Raw genomic sequence first — 12,745 nt, forward strand, 5'->3', positions numbered from 1 at the left:
AAGGTCAATGTCTAATTACATCTTAGTTTATTATTAGTTTGTACAACTACTATCGTATACTATTATTGGCTTTATTTCTATAATCGGGCAACTATTATATATAACACACCACCGTGAAATATATATATGTAAACATACATAATGGTTATTATTATTATTTTATAGAAAATGTGTATAAGTTATCAAAATTAGTTTAGGCATCGAATCAATAATAATTTATTTGCTATGCCCAAGGTGAGTAAATAACATTTAAATGATATTATATAATATGTACATATATCTTTATTATTATAATATATTATATTATATCTATATCAGATTCGAAGTCAGCCTTCAAAAATACTAATTTTAGTGTTTACAAACCTTATTTTTAACAGGAAAACTAAAATTTAGTTATAATCCGTAAGGCATTTAAAATGCGACATGAATGACAATTCATTATTGAATAATACAATAAAATACAGTGTGAACACGACATTTAAAATGATCCATTTTACGTATAATGTGGATATTCAAAATAAACATAAAATCAACAATGGATAAAATGAGTAGATTTTTTTCGCAAATTGTATACAATACATATTATATACGTATAGATTCCACAGAATAGAATACACATATTAGTATTACATTATTCATAATGTGGAATACACGTGGAGTTTTGACACTTCTGAACATCGTGTTAGTGTCGACTGGTTGTGTGGAAAATAATCCACTGTTGACGTTATGTTTGGGACAGTGTTCAGAAGTACGTATATTCAGCGTGTAAATGATGTTCCAAAATCCCCGTCTACTTGTGGATTTAGCGTTTAAAGCTGCGCGTTCACAGTCCACTTGGACGGAGCGGCGCAGCGCGGTTGCCAGTAAAAATGTACGTGATAAAATCCAATGAAAACACATGTGACTAAATAGGGACGGGCCTACTACAAAGTCAGCGCGAACTGGCACGGCGCCGCTTTCCATAAGTCTTAAGCATAGGCGCAATTAGGGGGAGCTTAGGGGGTATTAGCACCCCCAATTTTAAAATAAGCTCCTCTGATATTTTTCGTGTTCATGCACCTCTGCTTATAAAAATGTTTAATACAAAAAAAAACCAAAACATTTTTGCAGAGTTTATAACAGTATTTATATAATTCAGTATCATTTACCAATTTCAGGTGGCTCTCACCTACTACAAAACTATTACCCTCATTAATTAAAACTAAATTTTAAGTACCTAAAAAATGCAGAGCTTTTTTTATTGAAATTGCGCCTATACTCTTTATAGGCGGCTCCGCCCTTTCTAAACTAATATATTTGTAAAATATTGTAACGTCGAGTAACATTGTAGTGCTGTGGATTTTTATTTCTATTAAACATTTCTAATGTACGCAAGTGCTTAGAATTACGCTACAACTAACAGACAAAAGGGCATTTTTGAAAGAAAGAAAAAATACAACAAATTTATAAACAAGTGGTCCGATCATTTTTTTTTTTTTACTCGCATTAATTGTTGTTATTTAATTAGTGCAAAATGTTGTCGATCTCGGATTAAAACTCGCGTAGTTCTTTCACACCCGACTTGTTTCTTTTACGTCACAGTACATTGTTTTTACATTACACATTATTTGACTAATGGAATTTCATCAAGAAACGCGTCCTGGCGCCGCCGCCCATCGTTATTTTTAGTTACCTGTTTGAGGCCCGAAAGGGGCGAACTCCTGTGGCTCAACAGTGCGAAATTAATGTAAACACATTACATCGTATAGAGAAGAAATGTAGAGGTGATAATCAATTGCGTATCTAAAAAATTGATACGCGTTTTATTTTTGCGGCACATCAGAAACGCCTTCACCTGTAGTAGGTACCGCCATATAGTAAATATACGATCGTCCATCCCAAGGTCCGAATGGGATGCCACGCTTGTCTCGACAACATGTCCATGAACTACGCACACAATCGGTTTGCTGGTACCACAATGTTGCATTCATCCCGATTTCTCTGAAGTCCGTGTGGCTTAAGATCTCCACGTAAAATTGTCCACTGCATCGCTTCCTCATTTTCGATTTCCGTACACGATCCTAATTGGAAAATTAGAAAAATATACTTAAATATTAATATTAAAATATACAATTTAGATAAAACCCATCTGAACCAAATGCAACAACTTTTGTGCTTAAATCGATACCTAAACAGTAAACCGTGTAGGCCTACATAAAAAAAAAAACTTTAAACTAAAATAATCTACCCATCGGTATGAAATTATCCTATAATCGAAGTGAACCTATTGGACAGACGAATCTCACTTACAATTGTAAAGGAAAAAGTAAAAGTAATTTTTTTCAGAAAAGTAGATGTACACACATTTAAAGAATAAAAAGTGAAAACTACACGGAATGTTAATGAACAGGATTTGAATGCGTTATAATCATAATTATTATTCAACAATTTTTTTTGTTAAATGAAATGGATTACATTGGGTTTTTAATATACTGAAGATCTTAATAAATAAGACAAAGAATATACAAAGATCTTAATAAATAATTTTAAATCACATTTTTTTGCTGTCTTGTTTTTTTTTTTTTTTTAAAGTAGGCAAATAACAAAATATCTAAATTATGTTTTGAAATAATGGATTGGTAATCAAGTAGATCTCGTATCTAAGAATGTAGCGATATTAGGGGATGTATCGTGGAACAAAAACAAGTAAAGGTAGGCTTAAAATCAAATTCTAAATAACCGCTTCTCATTATCCTAGGTTATGTTACAAATTGTGTTCGAGACAAATATTTATACGAAACATCACATTTGACCTTGTTTTTAAATTTATGCTATTGATTTCAGTCGTCCTATATGCTAATCCAAATTTTCAAGGTTATTAGTTCAAGTTCGGTCGTTCAATACTTTGTAATCCAACAATTTTTTTGGAATGTACAGAGTGAGGGGTGCAGAAAAATGTAGAGGCTAAGGCAGTCAAGATAATACGATAATAATAATTAATCACTTGTTTTAAGAAAAAACAATTTTTTCATTACAGCTGTGTATGTGTGTATTTATCAAATTGCAATTTTGTAAAGTCATCGGTCAGATTAATTCCAAATTATTAACCAAAATACAGCTAGAGTAAGACATAACTAAAGACACATTTTAGACATTTGCTGGTAATTAAAAAAGTTTTTGTTTTCGTGCCGATGACGCTAAATAAATTTAACTGGTGTAACGTGTTTTACTGACTGACTGACAAATCTAACATACGGGATTAATAACACTGAACGCAAACTTTGGAAATATATTTTAAGAATTAGTATTTATAATTTGAATGAGATTTCTATTTTTTTCTGGTATAAAATCATATGGCACACTATTCATTTTATTATGGAAATGTCAAAATGGTATTTAATGCTCTTTTAGAGTTTTCGCTGCCATCACTAAATGCCTCCACGTATATAATATAGTACACTATCGTGTCCAAATAATAATTGTACGTAGGCATTAGCCCAAAAGCAAATTGTTATGAAATCCACAAGGGATGGAAACGAAAAATCTTAAATATTGTAGACGCCCATTGGAACCGTTCGGCTATGGCCACCGGTGAAGAATGTCTGGCGCCGTCGCTGTTTGAGGTAGTCAATATCGACTATTGATCGTTATAGCCACCTGCTCAACGATTACTACATATATGCATTTCCACCATTGGACAATACTGTTTCCAACTAGCACGGCGATAAATTAAGTGCTACAAAATTGTTTTCCTTGTACACACAACGACGTGTAAAATAATTGTCCAATTCGATCATTTAATTTCCAAAGGTACCTATAACATATTCGGTGCACCTACCTACCTGACCGGCGTAAACGTAGGTATGAGTAATCTTCACAGATATCGGTTGGCGTTTGCATGGAAATATGCAACCGCACGTATCTCGCGTTTGAATCTTCCCTCCGTTGTGATGTGTCAGCGTTTAGAAAAACATGCTCGTTTTACATTACATACACCTCTAATCGAAAATGATTCATAGGGACGCAGGAATTCCTACCGCACGGGTCGGGTAAATATTTTGTCTCTTTGGGCTCGTGAGAACAATCAAAATTCCATACCGTCTATTCACCCGGGTGAGTTGTAAACGTGTTTGCTTTGCACCCGATTTCTTAGAATTGCGGGCCCTTCGTGTACTTACAACAAGACTTGTTTACATCAATGAAAGTGAAACCGGATCTGGCTTGTACCAGACAAGACTCTTACAGACGACCTTACCGCGAGCCTCATGATTATTTTTTCAAGGTTTTTTCGATGCCCGCAGCGTTATCATTCCCATTAAAACGGTTTTAGGAGTTCTCACATGGTAGTAACGCACAGTTTAATAGTAATAGTAATTTCACATGGTACGGCGGCGTATGTCAAACATAAACAACTTTATTCTAAAAAAAAAAAAAAAAAAATAGTAAAGCCGCACTTGTGAATCGACACAACCTACGACTTACACGTGTAACCGATACTAATATTATGCTCCTACAAAAAAAAAGTAACAAATTTTAGTTATAAATTATGAGAACGTTACCATGCAAAATAAGACTCTGAACGTACCATGTTTATTGTTTATTAATTACACTTTTTCGCACCGTTCGCGTAATTAATGAAATCCACTTATTTTTTACTTGTTTTTATGCTTAACTATAATTTTTTATTCGTCGTGGTTCTTTGACATTTATATTTTGAATTGACCAACATTACTTTGGACACAATTACGAGTTATTAATTGTAACTCTTCTGATGTTTTTTTTCACTAGAGATTGATAAAATCGATGCGTATAAATTATAATAACCATAATATCTTATTTTGCATTTAACAACAAGAAACCAAAATTAAATCGTTTCAAAGTGTTACAACCTACATTTAATGAATAAATAACGATTATGTCGGTAGAGTATAAATTATATCAAATGTCTCAGTAACCAGTGGTACTGAATAATCTAGCAAATTTAGTGGTACCATTGTTATCAATATCAAATTTACTCTATTCATAAAATATAATAGCACCACATTAAAAAAAACTGTTTTTGAGACCTCGTGAAGCATAAATTGCAACAGTAGGCTTAACTTAAATTTCGAGGTTAACTACTTGTCAAAAAAACTAGCTATTTTCAATTAATATATGTGCGTAGCTGTTTCATATCAAAGTACGTTACTCAAAGTGTCATAAACTGAAAAATCTGACGTTTTTTTTAAAATTCTCGCACGAAGCCTTGATAGATGTGCATTTATTATTCAAATTCGCTGTTGACTGTTAAGATCAATGTTCTAAGAAACCTTGGACAATTTCATTCACCTTTATTACACAATCAGACTTACGTTTTCAATTAAAACGTTATTTCCTGTACATTTTTTTTTCATTGTCATTAAAGTAAAAAAAAACTAATATCATTAATAATGAACCAAATGTGTTTTTTTAATTTGTACAATGTGTATAATATGTATTCAGTATTGTTCGAGAATTCTCGAAGATTCTAAAAATTATTATATATGTATTATGACATCAAATAAGTTAAATAAGTACATCGTATATGTTTAAAAAAAAAACTTTTCTTTCATAATTCATTCCACGACACTTCTGCCAAGTGCTGAACAACAAACTAAAACATTGCATTATTATCATTTTAGACGGTGACACTCGATAAAAAATTCTGAAAAATATGATTAGGCATACAGTATGCAGCAACGCAGTGCCGAGGAAGGTTGGTCGTGGTTAAAAATCTGTCTTCGAATTTCGTGCACTGTAGCCTCAAGTAACGTATGCATTATACTACATAATATTATTATACATCTGAATTTTTAAGTTAAGTTGAAAGCCTGTTTTGTTGACGATATGACAGTTAGTTAACATTTATTTAAAATTTGTTTACAAACATTTTATAAATTTATATGTTTGTACATTTTTATCAGGTAATGTCAACTGAATAATAGTTTTGTCACCAAATAGGATGATACGAGTTTCAGTATTATTACTTGTAGTAATATTAATTATACTCGTGCACTACATAATAATTACAATTCTATTTATTTTACCTCTCGTGTATGCAATCAATATGTTTGGTATTCTGTGTGCCTTAAATCTTAACATACGTTGTAAATTACTTAAGATTTAAACTGATGAACAAAAAATTCATATCAAAAATCCGCAAAATATGAATAAACAATAGGTAAAAGAGTATCGAATTTTATTAAATCAATTATTTTGTTTTAGTAATTTGTTAGCAATCTTTATAAACCCCATTTCCTAATTTATTTTCTGTTAGTAGTACGTAAGTCATTTTCCCTTTAATCAGTGATAAGTGTAGTTAAAATAATAGACAATATTTTGTCTAAATTAAAAAAAAAAATTTAAGGCTATGTTATTATAATTAGTTTGATAGCTATTTTTTTTGTATTTGATTTAAATATGTGAGGAAACAAACTATTTAAATTTTTAAATTTGCTCTTGAGCAATAACAAAAGCATAGCATCGACATTTAAATAATATTTTATTAATTTTATATAACTTGGTTACTAATTTTATCATTAGACTGCAATAAAATATTATTTTTGTTTATTTATTATTTTATTAAGTAAAAATAAACCAAAAAAAATCACAGATAATACTAGTACTTAGCTATTGAGTGTCGGATCATGATTCTGTGTTACCCCTTATCACATTCTAACATAAATTAAACAATTGTACCCTTAATAACCCATTTTCTCTCATTAGTAATTTTTGAAAAAATTATTATATAAAAATGAATTATTTTTATTCTAAATTACTAATATATTTAGGATATTAGTATAGATATAGGATATTAGACTTAATATTAACACTATAATTTTTTACTATTTATTTAATTATAATATTATGTATGTTACAATATAATATGTTATACTATCTTTTTAACTATATTAAATACTCAATTATACAACGAGTTTTTTTATATTTTTGTTTATTGTTTACAACTTTACATAGATTCAAACAAACTGTTCCAATTTATTTAATATTCGTAGAAAAATATATAATTGAGAAACATAATATACTTGTGAAATTATCTTCCTAAGTTCTATGTTATTATAATTTTTTTTTTGTACGGGTGTATTAGTGGTTAATGAAAAGTGGTGGATGATATTTAAAGTATAAACTTTTTAAGTAGCATCTAATGATTTTTTAAGTTTATTATATAATATCGCCTATGTACTATACATGTACTACCATTTTATTGATTAATTTAATTAATAATGAAAATTTTGTTTGCCTGATTAACAGGTGTCGTATAATAGTAATGATGATGTGGCTAATCGGTGTTTGTATAGCAAGTTCTTTATTTCTGATTCAACTGTGGCTGTCGAATAGAAACTTGCCACCGGGTCCTTGGGGCATCCCAATTTTTGGCTATATACTTTGGCTGAATCCTTCGAAACCTTATGAAACGTTTACGGAACTATCCCGCAAGTATGGATCAGTGTATAGCATACAGTTAGGAAAACATTTCGCAGTAGTGTTATCTGATCCATCAATACTGCGGGCGGCGTTAGCGCATAATGATCTAAAAGATAGGACTAATTTTGAAGTTATCAACAAAGTCATGGAAAAGCACGGTAGATATTATAATGAAAAACCAAGCATTACAAAAATTGTGTTAACGCCAGATATTTTAACTCAGGCATCATATTTGCACAAGGAGAATTATGGAAAGAACAGCGTCAATTTATTTGCAAGTGGTTGAAGACAATAGGAATGAGTAAATTTGGAGACAAAAAAAATGATTTACAAATGTTGATTGTTGAATCGGTCACATTACTGATTTCGGTGTGTGGCAAAAATGTTGACAATTACCTTGCGCTATATCACCTAATATTGACGACGATCTATAATATTTGAAAATGGTATTTTAACAGGAACTACGAGAATCCAATGGCGAACCAATAAACACTGCGAGCCTCATGCTAATTTATACCGGACATGTTTTCAACCGAATCGTGCTGGGGCAAAATTGGCCGGTAGATCACCCTTCATGGACTTATTTGCGTTTTTTAGCTGCAGACGGTACTAAGAAATTTGCTATAGCTACTCCAATGAGTGTATTGCCTTTTCTAAAGTTAGATTAATAATATAGTATAAGTATATATATATAAATATATTTGTATAATAAAAAAACCTATATTAATACTAATGAAATGGATTTTTTTTTTTAAGGATTGTGCCTAAATATAGGAAAATTATGGCAGATGTAGTGCAGGGTGCTAAAAACACGCATTTAATTTACCAACGGTTGATGGACAAGAGAATTAACGATTTAGACGGAAGTGAAGATTTAATGGCGGCTTTTATGAAAGAGATGAAGAAAAAAGAAAACGACGATAAGTTAAACTTTTTTTCAAAAAAACAATGTCATCATCTTTTATCCGACCTCCTCGGGGCTGGAGTCGATACAACGGCCAATTCATTACGATGGTTCCTACTTTACATGGCTCTAAACAAACCAATTCAAGTAAGTAATTAACCACTTTCCTTATTTACCGATAAACCATGAAAATAATATGTCTAAATCGGTATCGCTTAAATACACTTGTCACACTGATTTAGATAACAATTACGATTTTCTTTTTGTTTATTTCTAGAACGAATTATACAACGTGCTAGACAGAGTATGTACTAATAATGAAATATTAGATCTAGAAAAAGTAGAAAACGTTGTTTTATTAAAATCATGCGTGTACGAATCAATGCGAATGCGTCCAGTGGCTCCTTCGGGTATACCTCGTGCTACGACCCAAGAAACAACAATTTCGGGATACCGTATACCGAAAGGTACAATGATCGTACCGTTGCAATGGGCCATGCATTACGATGAGAAATATTGGACGAATCCACACGTTTATGACCCGACACGATTTTTCGATGCCGACGGAAACATCGTTACCAATAAAGCGTACATGCCATTTCAAGCCGGTACGTACAAGTTAAAAACCATGTGGGTGCGTCTTGTATCTCTATCGAAATCCTAAGTTATTGTTGTTGTTTTTTTTTTTTTTTTTCAGGAAAAAGGGTTTGTGTCGGAGAAATGTTGGCGTATTGGATGTTGTTTTTATTTGGCGGTAATATAATACACAAATTCGACGTATCCGTTGATAATAAGTTATCTGAAGAACAACTGAACACTATTATGGATGGAGAATTTCACATAATACTAGAACCCGGTGAACACAATCTCACATTTAAATCTCGCCATAACCCTAAACATATCGCTTAATTCATATTTTTCATAATTCTATTTTTTTACAATTTTTAATAGTAATTAGTTTTGATATAATTTTGATATATATATATATATATATATTAATATTTTATTTGATACTTACTTTACTATTTAATACTTTAATACTTTATAACATTTTTCTATATATTTCTAAAAACAATTTATTTGGTTAAGCTGTGGCCATCCCGGTCAGTGACTTTAATTGTCCATATATCATGGTACTTGTAAATTATTATGATGGACATATGCAAATAAATAAAATGTGTTATTTATATAATAAACATTTTTTATTATTTCTCTTAGTTCAAGGTCACATGTTATTCCAATTAGTCATATAATTCTACGAAAGGTTAACTAATATCTACTTATAAATACACGAATAAAAAATAATTATTGTGAGAAAACTACATAGTAAATAATATTACAACTAATCAATGAATTTAGCCTTGTTGTACATTGTAGTATATACAATATACAAATGTCATGCATGTCAATATTTGAGTTTGACTTTATTGCATAGATTCATAGACAAGGTGGTAAATCTTAAATTTGGAAAGTCGACAATCTGAGCAGGGACGGACATGGGGAAAAAATTAATCAAATAAAAATTGATCCTCTATGATTATTTTACACAAAAATAATGAATCTAACTCGAGTGGCCCAAATCCTTAGAGACGTTGGGGGGGGGGAATCACTCTCACACCCCGGGCTCAGTCGCCCGTCGCTTCTGAAGCTGATTTAAAACGAACTAGTATAAATATTACGTGTAAAGTCCACAAAATTCTAACGTAGGTTCTGCAGTTAATTAGTTAATCGTTTGCATCATATATGCTTAAAAGTATAGATAAAAGTAATTATTAATAAGTATTTATACTTAAGTATAGATAAAACTTAAGTTATAGTTTCAGAATTGTTAAACTGCCCTTAAATTTTTAATTTTTAATTTGTTTTTTTTTTATTTTTTATTTGTAAACGGAAAAACTGTAAATTGTTTTGCAATTAAAGTTAAAATACATTTTAAAGTACTGGCGTGACATTCAATTATTGTAGACATTTTCGAATTGTCCTCATGTCTTTTACTAAACAGTAAACAAAAAGAAACGTTGTTTAAGTAAGAATTTAATGCGATTTATTCTAGCCTCGATAGTTTTTGGAAGTTATCATTAATATTGTGAATCGAGTAAAGTTGGGAATAGGCAAAAGATTCAATGGCGTGCAAATTACCTTTTTTAAAACTGAAGCAGTATAGGCCAAATCTGAAAAAAATATTTGCTGAACCTGAGTCACTCCACTGCATAGATTAAACATAAATGGGTTTAGTTAATGGGTCAGGTAGTTTAAACACATTAATAAAATGGTAAATTTCTTGAACTCCTCTGAGAATTAAAAAATGTCTATATTAATTTTTTTACTGCGAATGACCTCTAGAATTAACTTAGCAAGCTATTATTCAGATTTCCACTATCATTTCCAGAGATTGTAATTATATAAATGTACCTAATTGCGGCTATTTAGATGAAATAACAAATAACAGTTCAAGGCTCAAGCTAACGATAATAATTACCAAATAAGAAATAGACAATGTTATTTCAGATAAGACGTGACAAGAAAAACATACTCATTCTGGATTAAATTAATATTTTAAGTATAATATTTATGTATCAAAGACTACTAGACTATAGCATCATTAATAAAAAGTTCAAAATACCTATTTAATTTTAACACAAACATTGTAATGACTAAAAGATTATCCAAAAAAACCTTACCATTAATACTACAATAACTTTGTTAAAAATGAACAAAACATAGATAAATTAATCTCATCTTAAGATGTGTTTAGACACAATCTCCAGGCTTGTAAATTAAAACTGGCGATTTCTGGCGAACTCGGTTTCATTTTCAGAGTAAGAAATGGAGAACACGAGCGTTCGTAAATATTTAGATTTGTATTTAAACGTACCTTTAGGTATTCTACATTTTAGTAAGTAACTATCCGTACAATGCCAAAAAAATGTTCATATTTTTTAAATATAGTAGAATTTTTATTCAAATATTTTTAACTGTTGATAGTCAATTAATACAAAAAAAATTATATATATATATATATATATAGGTTTGAAATATTAATTTTATATTTTTCGTTTAGTTACTGAAACATTTGGACATTAAATCGATATATTCTACAATTATTTTTTTAAGAAATATATTAAGTTAAACGCTATCCTGCTTAATAATAGGTATTTCGTATCATAACTTATTACACTTATTATTGTACATTCTATATACAAGTTACAACTATAATATGTGTGTTGAAAACACGTTATGTTTATACCAAAATCTGTTTTTTCTTCACGGTAAGACTTGTTATAGAGCAAATCAGATATGCAATTGCAATAAAATGATCTGTGTTGAAATAACATTCTATACATCCTGTGTGTGTGTGTGTGTGTATCACTAGTGTGGATCACTTTGTATAGTAACTAGTTAAGCTAATAACAACTTTTCGCAACACCATATAATTAAATAATTGTATATATTATTTGTGGGCGTGAACGATAATGTAAAATTACACATTTACCATCCCGAATGTAATTACAAATAAGTACTTTTAAATATAGGTAGTTAGCAACTTACCACTGATCGCGACTACAATATTTTAACCATTATACAACATAAACAATTTATGTTTGTGTGTTTACATTTTTGAAATTACACTTATTGGCACCCAATAGACCGATATCTTTTCAAAGAGCGCAGTTAATGCACTAAATATTTTATATTTTATATATACTATTGCAATGATTTATTATAATATGTTCAGTTAGATTTCGATTGACTAATTACACAAAAGCTTACCACCAAATTATGCAATCATTGATTGAAGCTAAATATATTTTACAAGAGTTTTAATCTATACAGGTTCAAAAGAAGAGAGGGGTGAAATATTGAATGATGCTCTGTGAACCTGAATAATAAACTATAGCATTCACAAAAAAAACATAAAAACCAAAAAAATGCACATTGCCAGACGACGTTATGATAACCTACATAACTGCCCAGACCGGTCATGATCCAATGAATGAATGTGCCGCTGGCTATTGACTAAAATAACCTGAACAGTCGAATTGTCTTCCCGCCAAATTATTGCGTAGTAAATTGTTATGTTATCTTCACATTAATATTATTTTTGTTAGGTACATAATACTCACCATGTAGACTACAGTATGTTGCAATACGCGCTGATTTTTTCGCGAATTAAGAAGCGATGGAGATGTGTGTAATAGATAAAAAAGAACGGAGTAATAGGATTTGACTGGTCAGGTCTATTTGTATAAAATAAAGCGAGGGAGAAAAATAATACATTTAATGACTTGGCCAGTGAATGAAGAGTTAACAATAAATAAATAACCTATAAAATACACAGAAGCATATTAAATTCATTGCAATATTCCCTACATCCCTATATTTTTAGGTAAGACAAAACGA

General features: G+C 30.4%; 1 protein-coding gene across 2 annotated transcripts; it reads left to right on the forward strand.

Moving 5' to 3' along the window:
- The first annotated feature begins 5,543 nt into the window (after window positions 1–5,543).
- On the forward strand, window positions 5,544–9,277 carry LOC126842904 (cytochrome P450 306a1-like). Of its 2 annotated transcripts, none has more exons than XM_050580123.1 (7): window positions 5,544–5,769; window positions 7,267–7,598; window positions 7,664–7,809; window positions 7,899–8,098; window positions 8,197–8,491; window positions 8,622–8,952; window positions 9,042–9,277. In XM_050580123.1, the coding sequence occupies exons 2-7, from the start codon at window positions 7,283–7,285 to the stop codon at window positions 9,251–9,253; spliced, it is 1,500 nt and encodes a 499-aa protein (XP_050436080.1). In that variant the 5' UTR covers window positions 5,544–5,769; window positions 7,267–7,282; the 3' UTR covers window positions 9,254–9,277. The 2 variants fall into 2 exon arrangements, with proteins under 2 accessions (XP_050436080.1, XP_050436079.1); XM_050580122.1 differs by having other exon boundaries at window positions 5,545–5,764.
- Window positions 9,278–12,745: the final 3,468 nt, after the last annotated feature.

Source organism: Adelges cooleyi, unplaced genomic scaffold, assembly GCF_023614345.1.
Source record: "Adelges cooleyi isolate 19-005CV unplaced genomic scaffold, UGA_ACOO_1.1 ACOO_flye_CR_arks_rails_tigmint_CR_PRNA_574, whole genome shotgun sequence".
Taxonomy (NCBI): domain Eukaryota; kingdom Metazoa; phylum Arthropoda; class Insecta; order Hemiptera; family Adelgidae; genus Adelges; species Adelges cooleyi.

What these genes read in the sequence shown, in the direction of transcription:
- LOC126842904 (XM_050580123.1), top strand. Translation starts at nt 7,283, where the DNA reads ATGATGATGTGGCTAATCGGTGTTTGTATAGCAAGTTCTTTATTTCTG. An exon ending in CAAAGTCATGGAAAAGCACG is followed by an intron (nt 7,599 to 7,663) that starts GTAGATATTATA and finishes ATTTTAACTCAG; the next exon opens with GCATCATATTTGCACAAGGA. An exon ending in CTCTAAACAAACCAATTCAA is followed by an intron (nt 8,492 to 8,621) that starts GTAAGTAATTAA and finishes GTTTATTTCTAG; the next exon opens with AACGAATTATACAACGTGCT.